Genomic DNA, 25156 nt, shown 5'->3' with positions numbered 1-25156 from the left:
TTCTAAGGTGGTTGCCATCTTTTCAAAAGACAATGCAATTTTCATGTGAAAAGAGAAAGTCATTTCTTAAATTACGTTAGTACTTTACCTTCTTTTAAGGATTCATATTTACCTTTAAAATAATTGAACTAAAACAAAACTCACTATAAAATATTCCACCTAATGTTAAAAGTATTTTCAAGGCACATTTTCTGCAAAAGTAATAATTTCAATCATTTTTTCTCCTAATTTTTATATAGCAGAACAATTTTATTAAATTTTTCGTTTAAAAATATAAAATAAAGAATGATCATTCAACTTAACGTGGATATAACCAATAACTATCGTAAACAAAATGAAATGTGAAATACTTTAAGGTAACTTGAATTAGAATTTATAATACCAGATATAGCTATGCAAAATGTTGTGAATTCCGGACTTAAATCTCACACCAATACAAACTATGATTTGTGGAGTAAGTATCAATGACAACCAATAACCAAATGTAAACCACAAGCAATAACAACAATATAGACCTAATCTATAAACCAAGTGCATAGCAAAACCACAATTTAACCATTACGCATGACAAGTCACGTTTTAAGCAAAAGATTTCTTTTGAAGTCCTTTTTTCTCCTAATCTTTATTTAACTTCTTTCTCAATTTGAATTGTTTTTCCTTTGATAAGTAGATTATTTTTTAAGATATAGTCGTGTATGAGTGTTCAGCTTAACATTGGCTTATATGAGCAAACAACCATTTTTTCATAAGCAAAACAAAATCACATATGCCTCGAGGTTTCTAATGTATTTTTTTCATCTTTTCATCAGACAATGCAATTTTCATGTGACATGAGAGAATTTTTTCCCAAATTACGCTTGTATTTTATCATATTTTAAGGATTCATCATCAATTTAACTTTTTCATCTTTTCATGAGACAATGCAATTTTCATGTGACATGAGAGAATCTTTTCTCAAATTACGCTTGTATTTTATCATATTTTAAGGATTCATCATCAATTTAACTAAAAAAATACACCAATAAGTGATCCACCTAGTTTCTTTGTTTGTGCATGTTCAAAGTTTTAACACATTACACGTGATAAATCACATTTTACACAAAAGCAAAAATTTCTTGTTGTGACTACAATTTTTCTTTCATTGTGTTATTATTTTAGGTTGTGATAAAATTGGTTCTTGAAAAAATTAACTGTGCAAAATAAATCTGGCTAAAAATAATTTAAATCGAAAGCGATTTATACTTAGATGTATTCATGTAAAGCTAAAAGCCTCGAATTTATATTACTTTGACATAGAATTTTCTAAGGTGGTTACCTTGTTTTCAAAAGACAATGCAATTTTCATGTGGAAGGAGAAAATCATTTCTCAAATTACGTTAATACTTTACCTTTTTTTAAGTATTTTCAAGGCACATTTTCCACCTAGTGTTAAAAGTATTTTCAAGGAGAAAATCATATTCACCTTGAAAATAATTGAACCAAAAAAACTCACCATTAAATATTCCACCCAGTGTTAAAAGTATTTGCAAGGCACATTTTCTGCAAAAGTTATAATTCCAATCACGTTTTCTCCTAATTTCTATATAGCTGGGCAATTTCTTTTAAATTGTTTGTTTGAAAATATAAAATAAAGAATGATTATTCAACTTAACGTGGATATATATGAACCAATAACTATGTTCCGTAAACAAAATGAAATCTCAAAGGTTCAAAATAACTTGAATTAGAATTTATAAAATCAATTTCGAATATTTCAAAAGTGGAATCAAACATGTATAAGAGTTAAAGCAAACAAAAATCAAGGTTGTCATCTCTTATATGTAAGAAAAACATGTTCTTCAAGCTTGTTACAAAAGCTATGATCATTTCACTTTTGTTCTTATATATACAGGTTTCCAAATCATAGTCTTCTCACCACAAAAATAAAAAAGCATAGCATTCTTGAAACTTTTCATAATGAGAACTCTAGCAAAACAGTTAGTGCCAATTGTGTTACTTCTTGTTCTTTTAATTGAAATAGAGGGAGATCTGATTTCAACAATTCCGAAAGACAACGCGAACAAAAATTTCACCAACACCAGTGTTGAAGTTGAGGCGGCTAGTGAGGATCAAGAATCACCTAACTGTGCTACACAACCATCGATATGTGACACAGAAGAACCTCCATCAAGACGTGTATGTTGTAGAAACCGGTGTGTTGATGTTTCTTTTGATGCAGACAATTGTGGGGTGTGTGGAATTGCTTGCCCAAGGTTTGGTAGTTGGCATTGTTGTTGGGGTGTGTGTGTAAACATAAACTTTAACCCTTTTAACTGTGGTGCTTGTGGAAGGCCATGTCGTCTTGCAACTCCATGCATTTGGGGTAGGTGTCTTTTTACAACACCAGAACCGCCAGCACTTCTCTCCGCAGGGTCTCCTGAGGAGAACTCACCAAAGATCCCTAATCATTAGTATGATCAATATCCTAAACACCCTCACCCAATATTGCGAGTGGGCTTATTTATTATTTTATATCATAAGATTATTATTAATTGTTGTTATGTACTTATGAATGATGTTGTATTCTATGTTGCATTAAAGAAATGAATGATTTCTATGTTATAATTAAAAGAAGCATGTTTATGTCAATATTATATTAAGTTTATATGTGACAAATAACAACAAATATAACTATGGTTTTGTTTTTAATCTTAAATTATTATAAACACCAATAATTAATGTTGTTAGATCTTGTTTTGCGGAAAGCTTAAAAGCATGAACAAGATTACGGAAAATTTCTGTTATATTAATGTTTTGGTCCCTGTAAATTTATGTTGAAGCATCAACCTACAAGACTAAATAACAAGACTCAACACTCAATATTTATGCTCATATTCCTTTTCTAAGAATTTTATTTTTCTTCTCTAGTTCCACATCCCATCTTCATGCCAATTCTCTTCCACTTTTGTGCATCTAAAGAAGTAGTGCCACTCATTCTTGATTTTTTGTCCCCATATAACACTTGTAAACCATCTAAAAAAATCATCATAAATTTGATGAAATAACGTTGATTTGATTCATAATGAGTGGAAGATGAAAAATTAACCCAAGAAATCAATTTGATATCATCAATCGAGGAGATGTGTAGTTCCACATCCCATTTTTATATTGTAACCATATATGGCATAAATATATAAAGACTCGTCTCCTTTTCTACAATCTTTGAAGTCCTTCTTAAATTTTAATTTTAATTTCTGTTGTCAAGTATATCTAATTCTCTAAGACAATGGTTCAGTTTCTTTAACAACTCAACATTAGCATATTTCTTCCATCATCCTAGCACAACATTGTTTATTTTGAGCTATTCCAACCATGAATATTTTTTAGCCTTAAAACTCTAATCTTGGTTGTTGAATTGAATATTCAAACTATATCATGATGGGGAATGGTTTGGTTGATCATCTATGACCTTTAAGAATTTATATTGTGAGAAATTGTGAATCCAAATAACTAAAAGATCACATGGTTCTCTACATTTGTCTCTCTTATTGAAACATATAAATCTTGAGGATGACTAGTATTGTATGGATGGCTAATCCTCACATTTATGATATTTCATGAATAATTGATCATATGAGAATCTATATGCTCTTTCCACATTGATGTTAACCCATTGCTACAACGAATTATATTGACAAAAAAAATGAGAATGAAATCCCATTCTAGAGAACCAATGTTTCACACAAACCTTCTTCTGGCGATAAACTCTTAATTATGGACCCAATCTCGCTTGCCACCATGTAAATATGCTTTCAATTTTATGTCAATATGTTTTATTCCCTAAAAAAAATGTAAATATGTTTTATGGAAGAAAAAAACCCAAATATGTATTCCAATAGAAAAATTAGCAATTATTCAAAATCATGAACCTTTTATATAAATTTTCTCCGTAAATATTTGTGAACTTGCAATAATTCAAAATATACGTAATTTTTTTATTACCAAGATCATTATAACAATTTTTCAATTAAATAAACAATTATTTTCCTAAAATAATGCACATATAATATGAGATTATCAATTCTTTTTTACGAGATTATCAATTCTTGATAAATATAATGCAAATTACTTTCCTTTCAAAAAATAATAATGCAACATACTTCCAACATTGTGTAATTATCTTGATAATCAAGAGAACTTTCATATTGGCACCTTGCAATACATATAACAATATAAGGTATAATTATCATAAATTGTATTTTATTTCTGGAAAAGAAAAGCAATTCCATCATTTAAAGACTTTACTCAAGCTTTCCATTCCCCTTTTCTTTTGAAGCACATTGCATAAATTGCCTAACTATTCAAAATGACTTTTGAATTTGCATATTTGATAAATAATGATAAATGATATCTAAAAGGGCGTGAGTTTTGTGTAGATATCTAATATGAATGATTAGTATGTACCAAGACGTTTCAAAAAATTTATCTCACCCGGATAATATTAATATAGTTCCATTCAACACTCGTGAGTCCAAGAAGGTTCTCGGTTGAATTACACCGATAATATTAGGATAGTTACATCAAGCCTTCATGTGTCCAAGTATTCTCCCCCATTAGCACGGATCTCACGCTCTTTTCTTGTCTAACCAATCTCATCCTTTTTCCATCTGCAAGCATAAAATAAACCTCAAACTAAACTTTCTTACTACAAATCAATTGCAAAATCTTGAAAAGCATCATAGTGAGATTTTCCTTGTAACAATAAACTAAAGATTTGTTTTGACAAATAAAGAAAAAAATTATAAGCATAAAAAAATAGAAAATATATAGAATGAAAAAATAGTTGCAGAAAAGGGAACTACAATCATAATAGATAAATCAACAAAGACAAAAATCATATGTATAAATCAAAATAAAAAAACATTCAAATTTAAGGAAAGGAAAAATTATATACAAAGCAAAGAGTTTTGTCATTAGATGCTTCCATTGAATTTGAATGATGATGATGATGATGATAATAATAATATTAATAATATTAATAATTAATAATCATACTTCAAGATCTACAATCAAAACTCTCACAGAAAAATACACAACAAATCAAAAACAGAAAAATTGTAAAATAATATAGAGTGATCTATTCCAAACAACCTCAATCAATTCTTACTCATCAAACAAATGTTCTCTATCTTCACAAACATAATCATAAACATAATCGACCGAAAGAAGTTCAAAAAACTTCCAATCAAATCTCTCTTCTCGTCAATTAAAAAAGGAGAAACTCGATACCTGAAATAAAAATTTACCATTTTTTTATTTCAAATCATAACTTGAGAAATGAAAGAAATTCAAACAATAAAAAGATACAGATCTCTCTTAAAAATGGTGAACTTTAAAAAAAGAAGGTTTAAATAAAAATTGGGGAAAATCAATTTAAAGGAGAAATTGAAGAAGAAAACTCGCCAAGAGTAAAAGAAGAAGATAACGTAACTGCTAAAAACAACTCCGATGCAGTGGAGGAGATTTACCAAGTGGTGGAAGGTGAAGATGGCCGGTTTAGTTTCTCAATTATGGCTTACAATGGCTAGAAATTTGTTGTGAAGGTGGTTATGTAATAAACAAAATTGATAGTTCTACAAGATGAATGGATGGTTTTTTTTATAGAGGATGACGTGAGGATTACAACGATGTTTTTGTTTATGTGCGGGAAGTCCGGGGTTGGCCATAAATGAAGTAAAAAGGTAGACGTAAGGTGGTTTCGTGTAGGGAGGAATGAGTTCTCTAGTTTTATATTTTAAGAGGAAGATATAATGGCGAGGAAGCTTACTTCCGTGAAAGATAATTGTGAGGAAAATTTTGCAATATGAGTTGAGAAATTAATGGAATTATTATCTTAGCCATATTTTGATTAGATTTTTTTGTGTTGAAAATAGGACATTGTAGCAACTTGATTTATGTAATGATGCGGGCTAAAAGACCCGACCCAATTATTCACAGTGTCATCTAACATCAAAGTGACCACCTTATCAGTCCACGTGGTGCTACATAGAGCCCGAGCTCTTGCACCACCTCGTAAGAAATATCCCCTTGTAGAGATGCACAAGACGTGATAAGGATCTATTACGTCATACTAGAACCACCTCAAATATCACTAGAGCGCATGCGTGCTCCACCGCCTTGACAACATTACCACGTTCTTGGTAGCTACCAAGTTGTTCCTATATACATGAACTTGATTGGTACCCCTCCTATCTCGGGATCTGTTACAATAAGTACATACTCATATATATATATATATATATATACACACGAATTGTTCCTATTTATAGGGGTTTCACTTAAACCATCTAGTCAACTCCACTTATATCAGGTTGGTTACTCAAATATCCTCATTAACATGATATAAAACTAGGTGAGGAAAAAAAAGACTCTCGTAATTGAAGTTATTGGGTGTAGTATATTTTTTAGTTATATTTAATTGATTTTAAGATTTTTCTTAACTTATAATTTCATCTTAATTTGTGATCTGAAATGTATAAAAAACGATGAAGCTTCTCTCTAATTTCATCTTAAAGTTTGTGTCCAGTCTTTTAGGTGTTTTATTTGTTGGTTTTTGGATACCGCATATTTACGATACCTTGTATCTTCTTTTTATCCTCTTGTTCACCTTGTGCGAGTGTAGTTAATATACATATCTACACCACCGTGTTAATTGAAATGGTTTCTTTGGTCTTACTATTAGGACCTAATTAAAACTTAAAAGATTAACTTGAAAATTCTATCAAACTAAAAGGAGCAAAAGTGATATTTGAGCTAATTTGTTCCATAGTTTGCCGTGGACATTGATTATACTTGTGATTAACATTATCCGTAATTATTTTTTTTAAAAAAAATAAATTAAATTTTGTAAAATGACCATTATGCACATAAAATTAAGGAAATCATGAGTTTTAATAAGAAAGCTTATAAAATTTTGGTGTAGTTTATATATTGTTAGTATTTTTTTTTCTTTCGAACAAGATATATTGTTAGTATGCGTTAGTAGATGCGACAATATTAATATTTAAAAAAAAAATAAATGAGTTCCATGGTTATCCCTTGTGATGAGCATTATCCGTGATTAATTTTTCAAAAAACAAATAAATTAAAGTTTGTAAAATGACTATTATGAACATAAAATTAAGGAGATCATAAGTTTAAATAAGAAAGATTATGAAATTTTGGTGTATTTCGATTTTTATATATTGTTACTAGATAATATAATTTTTTAAATGATAAACTAAAACATTTTTTTTTTGAAGGAAATAATAAACTAAAACATAAATAAGTACAACTCAAATAATAAAATAATACAAGTAAACGTTTGATAATATGGAAGCAATTGTTTGATATGCAATTCTCGATTTGTGAGTTTCATATATATCGTTCATTAATTATCGTTCATTTTTTAATTGTTAACTAAAAAGTAGCATAAATAATTTAAATGAACTACACATACAGACATGTTTAGGAGAAGTATACACATATATTGTTCATTCCATTTAATTATCTTTTTTCTTCTCAGTTTCCTCTATCTCTCTTCTCTTTGGAGGTTCGTGATTGTGGATTTGTTTCTTTGATTTTTCCACATTCTTCCTCAATGAAGTGATCTCTTTAATATAGTAGTGTTGCCTATCAATCATCAATCCAAAGAATAGCGAGAAACCTGTCCAATATTCCCATATTTTATAGGATATGGAAATTGAAAATCATTATATTCTTCAAATAATACATTAGGAGAAAGGTTAAGGAAATATGTATGAATCATCAAGTCAATTCATTTGATGTCTTAGTTTGAATGAGTGAAATGAATTGTCCAACCATGAATATGTCCTTTTTAGGAGTTTTCATCTATTTGTTATAAATTTTTTATTTTTTTTATAAGAATCTGAAAGAAAAAAAAATTTAAAAATTGTACTATCAAATAAGAAGTTGTTTTGAGTAGCTTCTCTTGAAGATTTTTTTTTTTTTTTTATCTATTTCTTTCTTTTTAAAAAGTGATTTTTATAAATGCAAGTATTGAAAGAAAAATAAGGAAATATTTAAGAGTAATTTACCCATAAGAGATGCTTCTAAGAGATGATGTGCCATTAGAACTTCCTCTGTTGGATTAACCATGCCAGCATCCATTGAACGTTTATGGATTTTGAGTATAGTATATATGGTGGAACCAAATACAATAAATACAGTGGTTGCTATAGTTTTTATGATTAATGGACCCCTTCCACGCTTCAAAAGGTCTAACACCTTCACCATTAATTTTCGTATTGGATTTGCAAAAGATAGTATTAGAATTACTGTTAATTCTATTGACAAAAGTGCAAATAAAAGTTGTAACATTTTTGTAGAACTACTTGAATATTGGTTTCTATGGTGAAAATGTAAGAAGTTTGAATCCTCCAAATCAAACTCTTATTTTGTACCTTGTTCTTAATGGCTGCTTATAGAAAGTTAAATGATTGGGTAAAGAATTATGTTATGCTTTTCTTTCCAACACCCAATGAGGCATAGAATAACTTTAATCAATAGCAACCTTTCCAAAAAAAAAGTGTATGATTCAATTACAAGCTTTTACCGAAATTGATTTTTAACAATCTTTATATGTTTAAAATGAAGATGATTTGTTTTTTAATATATGTACTCTAGAAGCAAGCTGTACATAAAATTGTGTGTAGCATTTTAAGTACAGACAATTATATGTCTAGTAGAATATTCACCTAAAAAAATTGTATAGTAGAGATGTTGCTATATTTTTTTTGTGCGAATCGGATATCGTAATTGCAAAGACAAATCTCTAGAGTCGAGTGGGACATTTATGGGTAGCAAAAGCTCTCCCTCAAGAAAGTTTAACACTACTGTAGGACCTCTAGGGATGAAAATCCCTCGAGCCGAGTAGAACCACTATGGGTGGCAAAAGCTCTCCCTCAAGAAAATTTAAGACTACTACCGCATTCTCGAGTTAGATTCATACCCAAGACCTCTTATTAAAATGAAGACATCTTTTAAAATCTCATTCAAGTGCTCTTGGATAAAGATGCATCTATATAATAAAGGAAAACATATATTTTAGGAAACTAATTTAAAACAGCTAAACTCCTTTGAGCTATCAAAATAGGAGATATTTTTGTGTACATATAAGTCCAATGGGTGGACCAACTTTACGTAAAAATAAAAGTCCTTAAAGAGTAACAATACTAACCCATGTCCCAATCCTTTTCCAATATAATCATGCCTTTAGTTTTTATCTTTTGTCCAAAAAGCACCAAAAGGAAAAGCTACTTCAGGTAATAATCAATATTTATAGCCTTATAGGATAAGAAGAAGTCCCCAAAATGGTGCATGCATAATTTTCAACATCCAAAGGATTGTCACAAGTTCCTACGACATGTTTTTTCCCTTTTCCACTCATGAACAATACTTCAACATGTTCAGCATCATTGTTGAATTCACAATTGAAAGATTGTTCATTCTTCTTCAATCTCTTGGTCTCACTCTCACCCTCTTCAACAGCTAAATCTTCACCTACAAATACAATACTACTATTGCTATCCACTTCCTTATCCTTGCTTTCTTCATTGGTTGATGATTTCCTTTTCAAACTACTTTTAACAGAGTCAATTGATACATGATTTTCTTCTTCTTCACAATATTGCTTTGCAATCATCACTACATCTAACATACAATTTTTATCACTCAACAGAACAGAATCATCCACCTTTGATTTCTTCCACCAATTGTGATATTCCAATGACAAACAAGGTTTGTAGCATCTTGCAGGAACATAAAAGCTAAAATTTCCCTTGTAACTTGGACTCAGAACAGTGAACTCACTAGGAGGAACATCTTGATCCATTCCAAACTGCATTCCTACCCTATATGGCATATACTTCTCAACACAATCCAAACCAACAAGCTCATCAGCACACAAACACACTCCAAAGCACTTCAACTCTTCTGCTAAATCAGAATTTGAACCATCAACATATTGTTCATTTTCTTTGCAATGTGACACAAAGCACCAATTTTTCAAATCAACAACATAAGGACGCCACCGAAAATTCTCTCTTGATTCCAAAACAGACAAAATGAATTCAAAACTAGCATGTTGATGATTAGAGTTTAATTTGTGCCACCTTGCAGCTCTAGGTTCACCCTTCTTTAGTTCATTAGGACAATTAGGTCCAAGAATTGGAAACCTTTCAAATAACCATTGTTGCACAAGTTGAAATAGACCATTAACATTCAAATTCAAATCCTCCACAGATGAAGAAACTAGTTTTTCTTTAAGAAAAGTCAAATTATGATAAATACTAGCAAGAACAGAAGGTGCAAGAGCCATTCTTGTACCTTGAGATAAATGAATAGCAATTGGAAAAACACGCGGGTCGATAACAGAATCAGAAAATGAAGGAAAAACAAACCTTGATAACCATAAACAAAGAAAACCCACATGCTCAATTTCAAAAAGTTTGTCACTTTCTGCTTCTAACCCCTCTTTGAAAAACTTTAACCAAGCATTATGATCTGCCTTTTTGGACTTGTTTTTCGACATACTCCTTCGAATCTCGATCAATTTAGCTTCGATTGAAAGCAAATCAGAAGAAAGCGAAAGTGTTACCGGTTCACCAAGGACTGAAAATCCACCGAGAATCATAACATCTTCAAATGTGATGGTTGCTTCACCCCAAGGAAAAACAAAAGTGTTGGTTTTTGGAGACCAATATTGTACTAAAGCAAGAACCAAAGATGGGTTGCGAGGAAAATTGTATAGAGAAGACAAAAGGGCATCACAGAGACCTGTTTGGTTCCATATGAAACCATGTTTTCCTGTTAATGTTTCAAACCAATCACCCCATTTTGCTTGAGGATTTTTCCAACCTTTGAAGTTAAGTTTCTTAGGATGAAGATGGTTCATTTGAGACACTGTTTCGGAATGATGCAATGTTGGAGTGTTTTTGGAACATGGTTTAAGGAACTTTGCTAGTGTTTTTTGTGTGGAAACTAGTTCATGTGAGTTTGGAGAAACCAATGTTGCAATACGAGAATCGTAAATGCAGAAGTTGTTTGATTCTTTTGTTGACATTTTTTTCTTTTGGATAAACTAAGGAACACAAACGGTCAAGCAAGTACACACAGAACGTGTGTGTTAGGCGGGAGAATGAGGATGATAAGTGTACCAAAGAAGCTTCTTTCAAAGTACGTCACTTTGTATTCCACACACGTGGTACAAAACAGGGTTAATAAGCCCAATTAATATCACTCATCTGGTGCTATTTACAAGAAACAATTGATTTTTTTAATTTATTGAATAACTGTATATATTTTAGACCAAATACATCAATTATTTAATAAATCTAAAAAATCGATTGTTTCTTGTAAATAGGGCCATAGGGGTAGTAATTAATCACAAACACCTCAAAATTACCTTTAACGGTAGTTAACTTAGTTCACACGATAGTTAATTACCGTTCAGTGGGAATGATCTTTGTTGGTAGGTCCCTTCAAATGTTGCAAGTCAATGGCCAACCATGATTCATGCATTGAACGGTTTATAACTCTCGTTTAGTAGTAAACGGTGGTTAACTATCGTTGAAGGTGCCATTAAAAAAAAGAGTTTTTCTATTCACACCCTATATATTTCTGGTTACACCCGGTTTTTTTACAAAGTTTTTGATAATACCAAAATTGTCCTTTAATATAAATTTTCTTAAAATCTTGATTTCATCCATTGTCACTCTAAAATTTCACTCTCTTTCACCCACCAACGATCAAACAATCCTGATGTTCAATTAATCTCTATGGAAGATTAAAGAGTGAATCAAAACATCTTTCATTCATACTCGATTGCATATAAATAAGTGAATTTTTTCTTCTTTTTCAATAACGCTGGTTTCAATTTTCTTCTTCTTGTTCAACTGCACTGTACGACAGTTTCAGGTTTACATTGTTGAGGTTAACTTAAATTCAGTTTAAGTAGGTTCATGTAAACTTAGTTTACATAATCTACTTAAACTAAGTTTAAGTATGTACACTTAAACTCAGTTTACATGACCTACTTAAATTAAGTTTACATGTACATACTTAAATTGAGATTACGTAGAATCATTGAACAATGTTGAACTTTTAGATGTACACTTAAACTCAGTTTACATGATCTACTTAAACCGAGTTTACATGACATACTTAAACTGAGTTTAAGTATGTATACTTAAACTCAGTTTACATGAGCTACTTAAACTAAGTTTACGTGATCTACTTAAACTGAGTTTAAGTATGTACACTTAAACTTAGTTGTTTACATGTACATACTTAAACTGAGATTACGTAGAATCATTGAACAATGTTGAACTTTTAGATGTACACTTAAACTCAGTTTACATGACTTATTTAAACCGAGTTTACATGACCTACTTAAACTGAATTTAAGTATGTATACTTAAACTCAGTTTACATGAGCTACTTAAACTAAGTTTACGTGATCTACTTAAACTAAGTTTAAGTATGTACACTCAAAATTAGTTTACATGACCTACTTAAACTAAGTTTACATGTACATACTTAAACTGAGATTACGTAGAATCATTGAACAATGTTGAACTTTTAAATGTACACTTAAATTCGGTTTACATGACCTACTTAAACTAAGTTTAAGTATGTACACTTAAACTCAGTTTACATGACCTACTGAAACTAAGTTTACATGACCTACTTAAACTGAAGAGGGATTTTAGGGTGTAACCAAGAAAAAAGGAAGAGTCTTTTTGAAAATTAAATTTTATGAAAGGGTAATTTTGTCATTTTAGGGTGCAACCAGGATTAAACAGGGTGTAATTAGAAAAACTCTAAAAAAAATCACCGTTGAGGGTATTTTCGAAAATTCAAGGTTTTTGAGAGCAATTGATAAGGGTCTAAAGAGCAAATTCCTTCAACACAAAAGACTAATAGTATAAGCAACCATTAGATTTCGACAAACAAAAAGCAATTAGATTAAAACATTTCAATCTTAGAACTTGTTTGATAAAAAAAATATTACCTCCGTCTTTAATTATAGGATATTTTTGCTAAAATTACGGGAATTAAAAAAGTAGATATTTGTATTAAAGTTGTTTGTAATCACTATTGTTTTTACAATTTTATCCTTATGAGAGAGAGTTAGTTTATGTTTTCCATATGTTATTTATTGCTCATTGAAGAAAAAGATGTATAATAAATAGAGGTATGTATGTAAAGAAATAATTAATGTAGTTGAAAATAGCAAAGGGGTCTTATAAAAAAGAACAAATTTTTTTTTTAAAAGGATCTTATAATTAGGGACGGAGGTAGTAGTTGATAAGCTAATAGAAAGTAGATGTATTTATAGTGGTTAGTGGATAAGATATTTGACATTGGATAAGCTAGTGGAGTTGAGTGTGTAGTATTTGATTAAACTAATGGTTGCATTAATTAATAAATATGAAATGATATTAAAAGATTTTGTTGATTATTATTTTATTTTTTCAATGAAGAAAATAAGAGTAAAATTAAAAGAAAAACTGACAAGTTATAATTTGTACTAATAGAGCCTTAGTAAAACAGCTTGTCTAAAAACGTGATAAGCCTAGTATAACATAAACTCATTAAAGCAGCTTACCAAATAGAGTCTTACTCTTAATCCCGAATTCTAAAGAGCACTGCAGCAGATCAGCAGCCTCAATAAACTTGATCGTGCTTTTTGTGATTTTACCACTTTGTTGAGAATAAAGTAGCTCTAGTAATTTAGCAACTTTTATGCCTATATCAACAAAATAGTTGTGATTTTACCACTTAGATGGTCGTACATTAGTAGAAACTCATTGAAATATAAAATTACTGCTATATATTTTGTGCATTGAGTACTCTACTAAAATGCACTTGAGCAGTTTACGTTCTCCAAGTCCCAACAAAAAAAAGAGGGCTGGGTTCATACACGTCATAGAATGTCCACAAAATCCCGTCAGTGGAGCTTAATTATCCTTAATAACAGAACTAGAACACCTTGGAAAAGGAGCATGCAGCATAAAACATACCAGCATAAATTTAATTGCAGAAGAGGGTAAGTAGATTGGGTTCTATGCTGTGGTTTCTATCTGACTCAAGGTGTTGTCTAAACATTTTGGGAAATTTTGGTTGTGTGAACAAATATTTTTGTGAAAAAAATACAATGAAATTAAATCCCATTATTACTTCAGGGAGAATCCCATAATATGCATCGTAGTCGTTTCATACAATTTATGAGCCAAAAACTGCGACCCTCTAGTTTGAGAGGGATAGGGGAAAGGGAAGTACAAACATGCTAAGTTTATGTCAAATCACTTGAGATTTGATCCTAAGAGCTTGCTTAATGAATACTGTAAATCACGCCGCAAATTCAAGGGCCAAACAAAAGGGTACCAATTATGATACTTAGAATTCTAAGAGGTTTAATTTACTTCGTTGACTTTCAGATTCACTTTATATGTCGAGCAAAAGCCTGCGAGGGTCCTCCACGGTATCTTTGATACGTCTCAAAAAGAACACTGCCTCTCTTCCATCAATGATTCTATGGTCATATGTTAGAGCAATGTACATCAATGGCCTTGGAACAACATTTCCACCAACAACTGCGGGACGGCTCACAATCGAATGCATACCCAAGATTGCCGACTGCCAAAAACAATAGCTGCATGAGATTCCTTTAAAAAAATTGTGAAGAATTTCTAACAATTGGCATCATTTAAAAAGAAAAGAAAAGCAATGCAATTATCCAAATCTTTACTACTGGCAAGTGAAAGGGCATAATATTTGGATAGGCATTTTTAATTGTATTGATTGTAATGAGAAAACAAAATTCATTTTGACAAGTTACTAGCGGCATGTATCTGGTCACGTGATATCACAAAATGCATGAACCTGATGGTTCGTCCTACTTCTTCATGGGGATCATTTGAAGAGAGCGGCCGGTGATCAAATATTACCATAAACCAAAGAATGTACTATAAAATAAAAACCATAATAAGTGACTTCTTAGCAGAACATGCAAACCTGAGGTGGGTTGATAATAGGGGTACTCAAAAGACTTCCATAAACACCACCATTTGATATTGTAAGAGTGCCTCCAGCCATCTCATCAATTGATAAAGTTCCAGCATTAGCCTTCTTTGCAAAAATATTGATCTGTTTTTCTATATCTGCAAAGTTCATTTTATCCGCATCACGGATAACAGGCACAACAAGTCCCTGGGTAGGCAAGCAAAAAAAGCAAACGTATAATTAATAAGCTCCTTCAATCCAACCATTAAAAAATTTCAAACCAGTCATGACAACATCAGTCGATGTAGGCCAATGACATATGGTTAAGTTTCATAAAAAGTATAATAAACCCAACACCGTGGATTTTTCTACATAGTACGAACATACTCCCTCCGGTCACTATTATAAGCAAAGATTCAGTTTTCAGATTCATTGAAGAGCTGATTTATCTTGTGCACATATAAACCAGATACATCAGTTATTCAATGAAGTTGAAAAGTGGATTTTTGCTTATAATAGTGACAGGAGGGAGTAGTAAATAAGTGAAGGTTGAGGTGACTGATGAAAACCTTCGGAGTTCCAACAGCTATGCTGATATCAATATAATCTCTGTATATAATATCATCCCCATCAATGACCGCATTTACAATCGGTTGATATTGAAGTGCATTGACAGCAGCCTACCAAAGAGATCAAAGTAAGTACATAGAAAAAAGAATACAAAGAGAGAAAGATCATTTAATCTATACGTCCATAATTTGAGAGCATACTTTGATAAACCCAGACATAAGTCCCAATTTGACTCCATGCTTTTCAACGAAAGCATCCTTATAATCAGCACGGAGCTTCATCAAATTAGTCCTATTATAAATTGCAGATCAATCAGGGAGAGAATGGTAATAGTAATTCAATATACAAAGCCAGTATAATAAGTATAGCACCAATAAATGATAATAAACAAATGCAGTCACCCCTTGTCTATCATGTTACTCGACATAACAACTGGGTTTTCACTCTCCCTCACCCCGACAAAAAAACAAAATCAATGGCAAGACCCATGATACTGGTTATGGCATAGATACGTGCAGAGTGTCATAATGTAAAAAAGCAGTTAAAGATTGAGTAGAATAAATCTGAAAAGATAAAGTTTCACCCCAAGTGCATATGTATGCAGATGCCATCCCCACTTTTTCAGAACACAAAAAATAAGGAACATACACCTACTATGACGTGTAGGATTCGGGAGAGCATGCAACAGATTCTGCTGATGTAACATAAATACCAAGAAAATAGACAGATTCCAGACAATAGCAATGCACCATTGGTTTGGCAGGCACACCATATGGGTTAAGAACTGTTAAATTTAGACTACTATGTAGTATGTACCACAAGAAATAAGCCCACAGTTTCCGATATTCTAATTCAAAGTAAACATCACAAACAATGCATGATAGGAAATATGTACACATGAAAATCCCTAAATCTTGAGGCAATATTCAAAGCTTCTGCTACAATTTGACAATCAACGGAACTTACATATCAACTTCATTGAAGGTTGTCAGCATAGCAAATGTGTTTTGGGAATCCTTCAACCGTTGAGCAACCCGTTTCCGAAGCCTTGTCATAGGAACCTTGAAAATGAAGGCAGGCATTAAAATAAAATAAAATAAAAAATAGTGAACATAATTCAGGAAGCCATAATGATCACAATGACTCACTCGTCTTTCTCTTTCCTTAGGAGGAAGCTGTGGCTCAGTTGGAGAGCTTTGTGGAGCAGGTGTTTTAGGCTTCTCTGTTGTAGTTTCAACTTTAGGAGCTTTCTTCTCCTCTGGCTCACTAGCCTTTGGGGTTTGCTTAGGAGCAGGTTTCTGAGGTGAAGTCTCAGATGGTGCAACGTGGGTTGTAGCATCAGCAGACCTTGAAATGATTGCTATTTTGTTACCTGGTGCAACAGTATCCCCTTCATTGGCTAGAAGCTGCACATCATTGAATTTATCACATGAACAAAATTTAATTAAATAAGAGCAATGATTTTAGAATTCATGGGATGGCTTGTGGGAGTAAAAATGTTCTGAACCTATTAAACAGTACCTTCAGAATCACACCTGACTCAGGACTTGGAACATCGATTGTCACCTAATACAGCAGCAAGGAAAACAGTGTTAATGATTATTTGGGAACAAAGCAAACTGGACTCACTCATAACCCTCCAAATCTTTCACAGAAACAATTGCATGTTGTTTAAACATAACACCTTATCTGTTTCAATTTGAGCAATTGGTTCATCAACATTAACCTTGTCACCAGGCCCTGCTCCCATACATTAAAAAAAAATATGACAGTCGGTCACCAATAACCACTAAAAGTAACAAATAACTGTAAACAAAATGTATATAGAGTTGGTTAACATACTCTTCAGAAATTTTGCTAGAGTCCCATCCTCGATGGATTCAGCCAATGGAGGGACAACAACATCAACATTATCTCCTTTATCACAAATAAAAAAGTATATTTAAAAAGATAGGCAATCAAAAGAGTTCCATTGAACAACATAAATTCCAGAAAAAAATTACACTAATCAAATATTAGCAATCACAGGAAAATTTGGTCCTATGCGCAAGACTCTAAACTCTTACTAATAAAATGAAACTGCATTTTAGAAAATTAAAAAAACAACAAAATACACACACAATAGAACATAACTTCACAATAATTCTGAAAATTCATGATCAGACCAATCACCCAACTCCCGAGGATTGTCATTCTTCTATACCACGCTGGATAGAAATACAGTTTCTTTTCAAGCAAACAATACATCCTAAATTCTATTACAATAAATCAGTTATACAGTAGCTAAATTTCAGAAATACACTTGTGCAATACTCTATCATCATAACCATGATATTGTGAAAATATTCCTCTTTCATAAAAGTTAAAATTCTTACAATAACCATAACACGTGAGCAGTTATCTTTCATGAACACAAGATAAGCTTTAACTATATAGGCATCTTAAATGACAGAAAACTGACAATCTCGTTAATATCTCACCATTATCTGAAGAAAATGAACGCTTCCATGTTTGAATGGAAGCCTCTTGATGAAAAATGTCCCTGCATGGCAATAAGGTTATCAGAGCAGTACCACTGACAATAAGAAACAGCAACTACACTTTTGATATATAGTAGTGAAAATTTACGAGTTTGCTCAGTTTTGAGAACAATTCCATTATTTCATTTTCTAACAATTAATTTTATTACCATGTTTTCATTTCCTTCCCGTGCATAGCCCGTTTGGTTAGGAAATGGGAAATATTCACAAATTATTTTATTTTTATTCGAGAAATTTATTTACATATGTTTGTTGTTGAAGATCCAAAGTTCAAACCTGATTTCAACGTTAGAAGGTTATTGGAGTGCTTGATCTTATTTGTCCTGGCTTCTGCCACTTAAATATTACTAGTATAACTAAATATTACTATAACTGACTCGTTTTTCTAGTTATGAGCCAACATGTTTTTATAAATTAAATTTCCTACAGTAATACTTAAAGCCTATGACTAATAAAGGAGCCACTAACCTTATAGGTTTTGAATTAATCCAGCGTCCTGCAAAAGAAAAAGGACTGTTCATGAATTGCAGAATTGCATAATCATTTAACTTGTACCAGCTAACAAATTTTGTTTTTAAAAAAAAAAAGCACAAAAGTACCAGGTGTTATATGACAGAAATTTCGGATATTCCCACATCCTCCTGAGCTTAATGCAACCTCTTAAACAAAATAAAAATAGTTGTAAGAACCCACCAAGAAAATAACTAATAAGTAAATCCTAAACCTGTAAAATATACATAGTACTCTGACAATGAAAATATGAGGACACCCTAGAGGTAAAAAGCCAGAGTTAAAACACATTAACAAGTATGCTAACCATTCCAATATAAGTTTTTTTTTTTTTATAGAAGAGAAGCAAGTGTGTGTACGAGAAAATAACGGTAATAGAACATCCTTCACACTAAACAAAATTATCCCAATAAATGTGTATTGTGTAGTCTGTACTCTAAGCAGTGTCTGGTTAGCAAATGTGGGCAGTTAATAAAAAATGTTTTACCACAATCAATTAGCAAATAGCATGCTTTAATAACTTCAACTAAGTAAAAGGGAAATCCTTGCACTATCATGTTGAAATTGCACAATTACATGCACAAACATCTCACACAAGAGAACCCAAATAATAGCCAAATACCGGAGTGAACCAGTCACAAACATAATAAATTTTCACCAATTTCTTTTCAAACCATAGAAAAATCTAGAATCACAGGTGATGACATTATTTTCAAAGAGTTGAGTTATTTAAACACAAAATTTTAGACACCGTAGATGACAAGGTATAGCTCTATCTCACTTTTTCATCCTATAACACGCTTACACGGATTACTAAAATACAAAGGGTGCCATATTTTTGTCAATCATCTTCATCTGTGTCCATTTAACATCATTATTTTCAAAAGAAGTTATAAAATGAAAATAACTAGATCGACACGGGATGGGATCTTCCATGACTTAAAGTTATGATTCTTTTGTATCAAATACAATCATAAAAGTTTAGCAAAATTAGTAAGTTGCAATTTCACCCAGGATGAACAGTAAACACATACCAAAAATAATACTCACGAAATAATGTGTGTACGTTTGGTAACACGGTGGGTTTGTCAAAATCATGGTAACATTGTTATATCAAACATAAACTGCATCTTAGAAAGGAAAAAATATTATTAAGACTTTAGGGTACAGAGAATAACAGCAATAAGACATCTTCCACACAGAACAAGATTATCCCAAACAATTTGTATTGTGTAGTCTGTACTTTAAGCAGCGTCAGATGAGCAGATGTGGGCAGTTCATATAAAAAGCTTTACATCAATTAGCAAATAGCATGCTTCAATAACTCCAATTAAGTATAAGGGAAATCCTTACACTACCACGTTGAAATTATAAAATTAAAATAACAAGATGAACATAGGACATGAGTCTCCCATGATTTAAAGTTAAGATTCCATTTATATCATATACATGACCAATTTGCATTGACTTATTTAAGTTTATTTACTGGCATCAGAACTTGTGACAATGTTTGGAAGAACTTACTAAAAAAACAGCTTATGACATGTTCCGATGTTTATAAGTTGTTTTTCAGCATATTTTCATAAGCTCTCAAGGATAGCTTATGAAAACATGTAGTAGATTATATCAAACCAATTTAACTTTATTTTATATTGTTACAAAAACAGCTTATTCATAAGTGTTTATATGATAAGCGCTTATACTATAAGCTACACCATAAGTTATTTATCCAAACAGGGTCACAATCATAAAAGTTCGGCAAGATTAGTGAGTGGCAATTTTTTTTTGAACAGGCAAGTGGCAATTTTAAACACACATCTCAAAAATAAAATTCTGGTAATCATCAGAATCCTATAGCAAGCAAGGAACAAGCACTTATGCTATAAGCTGCAAAATAATTTGTTTATCCAAACATGGTCACAAAAATAATGTTTAGCAACATTAGTGAGTTGAAATTTTAAACACACATCCCAAAAATAATATTCCGGTAATCATTTCCGTGTATGTTTGGTATCACATTGAGTTTGTCAGAATCAGTGTCTCATGTCACCGTGATTCACAAAACCCACACTGATTCAAACATACACTAAATCTTAAAGAAGAAAAAAACAACATTAAAACTTTATAGTACAGAAAAATACCTCTTTTTCGAGAACAGAAGAAACTCTAGTTGTGCCGGACCGAATTTTCAGCAACTGAAGTATATAAAACAAAGGTATGAGCTTTCACTTAAATTTTACAACTTAACAGCTTCAAAATCCACAAATCAACAAATAAAAATTAAAAAAGTAGAAATTTCATAGTAAAAAAGAATAGTGAAACAGAATTCTTACCGAAGATGTGCTTCCATAAGCAACCCTTCGTCTAACAACACCAAACATGATTACTTAAGCTCAATTTCAAACCTAATTCAACAAATAATAATTTCATCAACGACATTATAAATCAATAAATCAATCGATTCTGTTACATAACAACATCAATAATAATAACAAAAAAAAAATAACTTTTATAAGATAAGAACAAAAATGGGTGAATGAAAAACAGATTAACCTGAGAGGGAAAGGAAGATCGAGCTGAAGAAGGCAGAGGAAGAGATCGGCGCCGATGAGAGAAGAATAATGTATTGCTTACTTTTCTTCTTTGTGTAATAAGATTGTTTGATGATTAAACTTCCCTTTCTTTTGCGATATTATTGTCTTTGTATATTTCTTTTCTTATTTTCCAAACTCAAATATTGTGTGTTTTATTAGGTTTTAAAATATTATTATTAGATTTTTTTGAGAAAAATATGTGTTATTAGTAGTACCAACTAGAAAATTACAGTCCTCGTGAGCTTAGCTAAGTTGATATGAACAATGCATAATATATATAAAGTGGTAGGTCCAAACCACGGTACACAGAAAAAAACTAAAAAATATTATTATTTAGTATTATAATTGTTATATCTTATATTGAATTCTTTTTATTTTTGAGGGGATTTTATATTGAAATCTTAGTAAGTTGTTTTTGAGGAAATAAATTCTTTGAGGCAATATTGTTTAAATATGCCACCAAACTTTGACATCGCTTAAAAATCAATATTTTTTAGATTATCAACTTTGGTGAAACTATCTGATTTTGATTAGATATTGTGTTCAAAATTGAACCAACCAAATAAAAAAATTGCAAATCGAACTAATTTAGACTAAAAATCGCAATAAATTTTATTTGAGTTTGATACGTTTTGACCAATTTTGCACTCAATCGATGGGTTCGATTTGATTTGATGTTTTTATTTGTCCACCTAAATCAAACTAAACTGAACCACAAACTCACTTAATTAGGGTTATTAAATTAGTAACTTAACTCGATCAAAAAACTTTTCACCACATGTTCATTATGATTCTGATTTTATTCAAATTCAACTATTTGTTTTGTCTAGCTTTTATTAATATATTTGATACACTCTGGTATTGAATCTAATTAGTAGATGTTCTTAGAAATGAAATGGTATGTTGAGTTCTCCATTCATTTTTAAATCTCTTCATTTGTTTTTAAATCAATTCAACTCATAAAGATGTTTATCTTTTCTTGGTAGACAACTTTTCATCAAGCTTTGACTTTTGATGTTGGAGTTGAATCTTTCCGCCAATGTTTGCTTTTAAATGAGACAACTTTGAGATTATGATGTATAGAGTCAACAATACGAGGGTCCTTTCAAGGAGATGATTAAAATGTTGAAGTCAATAAGGAGATCAGCTGTTATGGGGAAAAAACCGAAAATGACCTATTACAGGAGGTAAAGACCTATTAACCCTAAAAAGTAAATGCAGGTAGATTTAGCTCTTTCATGTTTTTAGGGACATTCACCCTCGAGGTTAAGGGCTTCAAATATATATATATATATTGGCAATGCAAACCTATTAGATTATGTTGGCAATGAATGTGCGGTGGTTGAATCATTATGCTTTAAGTTAAAAAAAAACTCTCTTCTTCTTTTTTAAGTACAAGTTAAAAACTCTCTTGTATTGCCTTGTTTTATTTCGTTTGCAATATCATTGATATATTAATAATATTTGGTATGAGTTGAATCACCGAGTAACTGTGATGGACATCTTGATCAACTAAAAAGATTATTAATAGCAATCTTGTATATCATAATGAGTTTTAAAATGGCTAATATATGCTTCTTGTGAAAATTTTCAATAATATTAATTTTATAGTTTATCAATATAAAAAAAAATCACATAGAACAAGGACTAAGGTGCAAAAAGATTTAAAAAGAAAAGAAAAAGGAAAACATAAACAAACATATGAAGATAAATAAGAGATCAAAGGAATAATTGATGTTGATTTTCTAAGTAGTAATTGCAAGAATTAGAGTTTGTCCAAAAAAATAGAACGCTATAACATTTATGTGGATATATATTATTTGATAGAAAATAGATACATAAATGTAATAAATATTATAATTTACAATTATTTTGTATTTATAACTAACATATATACTTTCCCTAAATAAAAACAACTAACATATATATTTTTTGTCAAAAGAAAAAAACTAACATATATACTATTCATTATCAGATAAAATATACAACTCTAATATTCATGTTAAATACATGAAGAATTACGAAGACATAATTTAAAATTCATTCGGTTATTGGTTGGTGGTGTTTTTGGTGATTATAAACTTGTAGTTGATGGTTTAGGTAGTATTTTTGGAGATTGTGATGCATGATTCCAAGAGTCACGTTTAATACATTTTTTTTTTGGGTTAATATGTCTTTACCCCCCTGTAATTTGGGCGAGTTCCGGTTTTCCCCCCTGTAAAAAAAAAAGTTTAGATTCCAACCCTTTAAAATAAGATTCTTTGATTTTAGCCCCTGACCCATGTGACTGTTGTAACACCCCGTTTTCCCAACGTGAAAATTTCATTTATTTAATCAGTGTAATTCACCTAAACGGAATGTCACATTCTTTTCTTAAAATCATAAACTGTATAAATAACTATTTATCCTTTAAAATTCAATAACTAAAAAGTCTTTAATACTTCGCAGCGGAATTTATTCAATAACTAAACAGTCTTTGGCACGATGGCCTCTTCATAGATGTCTCATAAAAATCCAATCTAAACATAGTCATAAATCTTCTTAAAAACAATACGTAAGGAATAGAAAGATAACAACATAGTTCTCATCCCGTTACGTATCAGAGCACCTAAAGACACTTGAGCCACCACTCCTACTAATCATTAATACATGCAAGTTACTCATACGAAAAGCAACATTTTCAAGCAGAAGGGGTGAGATTTCACAAAACAATAATATCAAACATATAATTCAATAATTATATTTAACAACACAAACAACTTCATCTATTAGTAATAATAATTCTTCATGTATAATTCTTAATAGTCCAACCAACTTCTAATTATCATTTATTTCATATTCATCACATTATAACATAATCATATAACACGTATTAACCAAATCATAACAACATAGATCATCACATCATACTCATAGTTCATATTCAACATAACAACATCTTAATCTTAATTCATATACGACATAACAACATCTTAATTCATAATAATAATTATTCATCAAACATCTCTTTATCAATTCATGAATAAAAGATAACTTATCAACTTAACATAACATCATCAAGTACACCAAACAACTTATAGATATCTTCATGTAATCATCATCACTAATAACTTAAACTACACAATATAATCATCACTTAATAGTAATAATAATTATATACATCATAACATAAACATCTTCTTATAATAATATAACAATAATAACATAGTCATCATTTTATAATAATAATACAACAACATAACATAATATTCACTTAATAATAATAATTATTATATATACATCATCTCGTCATAATATAATAATATAACAACAACGTATTCATCTTCATAATATAACAACAACAACATATCCATCATCTTATAAAATATAACAACAACAACATATTCATCATCTTATAAAAATATAATCAACACATACTAACACCAAAATCAATGTAACGCCCTCTTTGAATTATTTGATTTATTTGAATTTATTAAGAAGAGTTTAGAATATATTATATGATTATATGATTTATTAGGTGGTTTATTATATTATTTAATAGAATAAGATTTGAAAATAAAATAAATATTGAGATGTGGGGCTGTTTAGGAATTTAGAAGAGTTTAGTGGACATAGAGGAAATAAGATAAAGTGGATTGAGGAGAGATAAATAGGAGAAACTAGGTTTAGAATTATTTTCACGTACGATCAGTTTTGGAGAAAAAAAGGGAGAAAAAGCCAAGAGAAGGGAGACTCACCGAGAGGGCTGCGATTTCACTTTATAAGGTAAGGGTGGGACTAACATTCAATCTTCTTAAGCCTATGATTCTGAAATTGGATTTAACATGTAGTTTTGGGAATTTGGGAAATTAGGGTTAGAGGTTGTAATTCGTTGATTAGATGTTGGAAACCCGTTGA

At 30.9% G+C, this 25156-nt stretch overlaps 4 protein-coding genes and 1 long non-coding RNA gene across 6 annotated transcripts; 1 reads left to right on the top strand and 4 right to left on the bottom strand.

Moving 5' to 3' along the window:
- Positions 1 to 1792: 1792 nt before the first annotated feature.
- On the top strand, positions 1793 to 2646 carry LOC11435461 (protein STIG1). Its single transcript, XM_003617547.3, has one exon. It carries the CDS (start codon positions 1957 to 1959, stop codon positions 2449 to 2451), a length of 495 nt encoding a protein of 164 aa, XP_003617595.1. The 5' UTR covers positions 1793 to 1956; the 3' UTR covers positions 2452 to 2646.
- A 1395-nt stretch (positions 2647 to 4041) lies between these two features.
- On the bottom strand, positions 4042 to 5521 carry LOC120580467 (uncharacterized). 2 transcript variants are annotated; one of them, XR_005646158.1, is made up of 3 exons: positions 5471 to 5521; positions 5131 to 5268; positions 4042 to 4646 (listed from the first exon to the last, which is right to left on the bottom strand). It is a non-coding gene; the product is annotated as an uncharacterized lncRNA (long non-coding RNA). The 2 variants fall into 2 exon arrangements; XR_005646159.1 differs by having other exon boundaries at positions 5147 to 5268.
- A 1842-nt stretch (positions 5522 to 7363) lies between these two features.
- Positions 7364 to 8444, bottom strand: LOC112421847 (uncharacterized). Its single transcript, XM_024783831.2, has 2 exons — positions 8076 to 8444; positions 7364 to 7684 (listed from the first exon to the last, which is right to left on the bottom strand). Exons 1-2 carry the CDS (start codon positions 8356 to 8358, stop codon positions 7521 to 7523), a joined length of 447 nt encoding a protein of 148 aa, XP_024639599.1. The 5' UTR covers positions 8359 to 8444; the 3' UTR covers positions 7364 to 7520.
- A 632-nt stretch (positions 8445 to 9076) lies between these two features.
- On the bottom strand, positions 9077 to 11062 carry LOC112421846 (serine/threonine-protein phosphatase 7 long form homolog). Its single transcript, XM_024783830.2, has one exon. It carries the CDS (start codon positions 10931 to 10933, stop codon positions 9317 to 9319), a length of 1617 nt encoding a protein of 538 aa, XP_024639598.2. The 5' UTR covers positions 10934 to 11062; the 3' UTR covers positions 9077 to 9316.
- A 3131-nt stretch (positions 11063 to 14193) lies between these two features.
- On the bottom strand, positions 14194 to 21376 carry LOC11442277 (dihydrolipoyllysine-residue succinyltransferase component of 2-oxoglutarate dehydrogenase complex 1, mitochondrial). Its single transcript, XM_003617544.4, has 15 exons — positions 21219 to 21376; positions 20999 to 21070; positions 20807 to 20860; positions 18755 to 18812; positions 18624 to 18651; positions 18096 to 18157; positions 17458 to 17532; positions 17300 to 17355; positions 17137 to 17181; positions 16764 to 17021; positions 16582 to 16676; positions 15816 to 15906; positions 15615 to 15725; positions 15058 to 15252; positions 14194 to 14679 (listed from the first exon to the last, which is right to left on the bottom strand). Exons 2-15 carry the CDS (start codon positions 21044 to 21046, stop codon positions 14488 to 14490), a joined length of 1368 nt encoding a protein of 455 aa, XP_003617592.1. The 5' UTR covers positions 21047 to 21070; positions 21219 to 21376; the 3' UTR covers positions 14194 to 14487.
- Positions 21377 to 25156: the final 3780 nt, after the last annotated feature.

The sequence above is a fragment of the Medicago truncatula genome, chromosome 5 (genome assembly GCF_003473485.1).
Source record: "Medicago truncatula cultivar Jemalong A17 chromosome 5, MtrunA17r5.0-ANR, whole genome shotgun sequence".
NCBI lineage: Eukaryota > Viridiplantae > Streptophyta > Magnoliopsida > Fabales > Fabaceae > Medicago > Medicago truncatula.
The sequence above is the reverse complement of the archived record's forward strand: the minus strand, read 5'-3'. Positions and strand labels throughout refer to the sequence as shown.

Excerpts from the sequence above, each read along its gene's own strand:
- LOC11435461 (XM_003617547.3), top strand. The coding sequence starts at position 1,957 with ATGAGAACTCTAGCAAAACAGTTAGTGCCAATTGTGTTACTTCTTGTT.
- LOC112421847 (XM_024783831.2), bottom strand. The coding sequence starts at position 8,358 with ATGTTACAACTTTTATTTGCACTTTTGTCAATAGAATTAACAGTAATT. Across the intron at positions 7,685-8,075 it reads CTTAGAAGCATCTCTTATGG|GTTTCTCGCTATTCTTTGGA; the intron begins GTAAATTACTCT and ends AATATTGGACAG.
- LOC112421846 (XM_024783830.2), bottom strand. The coding sequence starts at position 10,933 with ATGAACCATCTTCATCCTAAGAAACTTAACTTCAAAGGTTGGAAAAAT.
- LOC11442277 (XM_003617544.4), bottom strand. The coding sequence starts at position 21,046 with ATGTTTGGTGTTGTTAGACGAAGGGTTGCTTATGGAAGCACATCTTCG. Across the intron at positions 20,861-20,998 it reads CTTATGGAAGCACATCTTCG|TTGCTGAAAATTCGGTCCGG; the intron begins GTAAGAATTCTG and ends TATATACTTCAG. Across the intron at positions 18,652-18,754 it reads TTTCTGTCATATAACACCTG|GACGCTGGATTAATTCAAAA; the intron begins GTACTTTTGTGC and ends TTTCTTTTGCAG.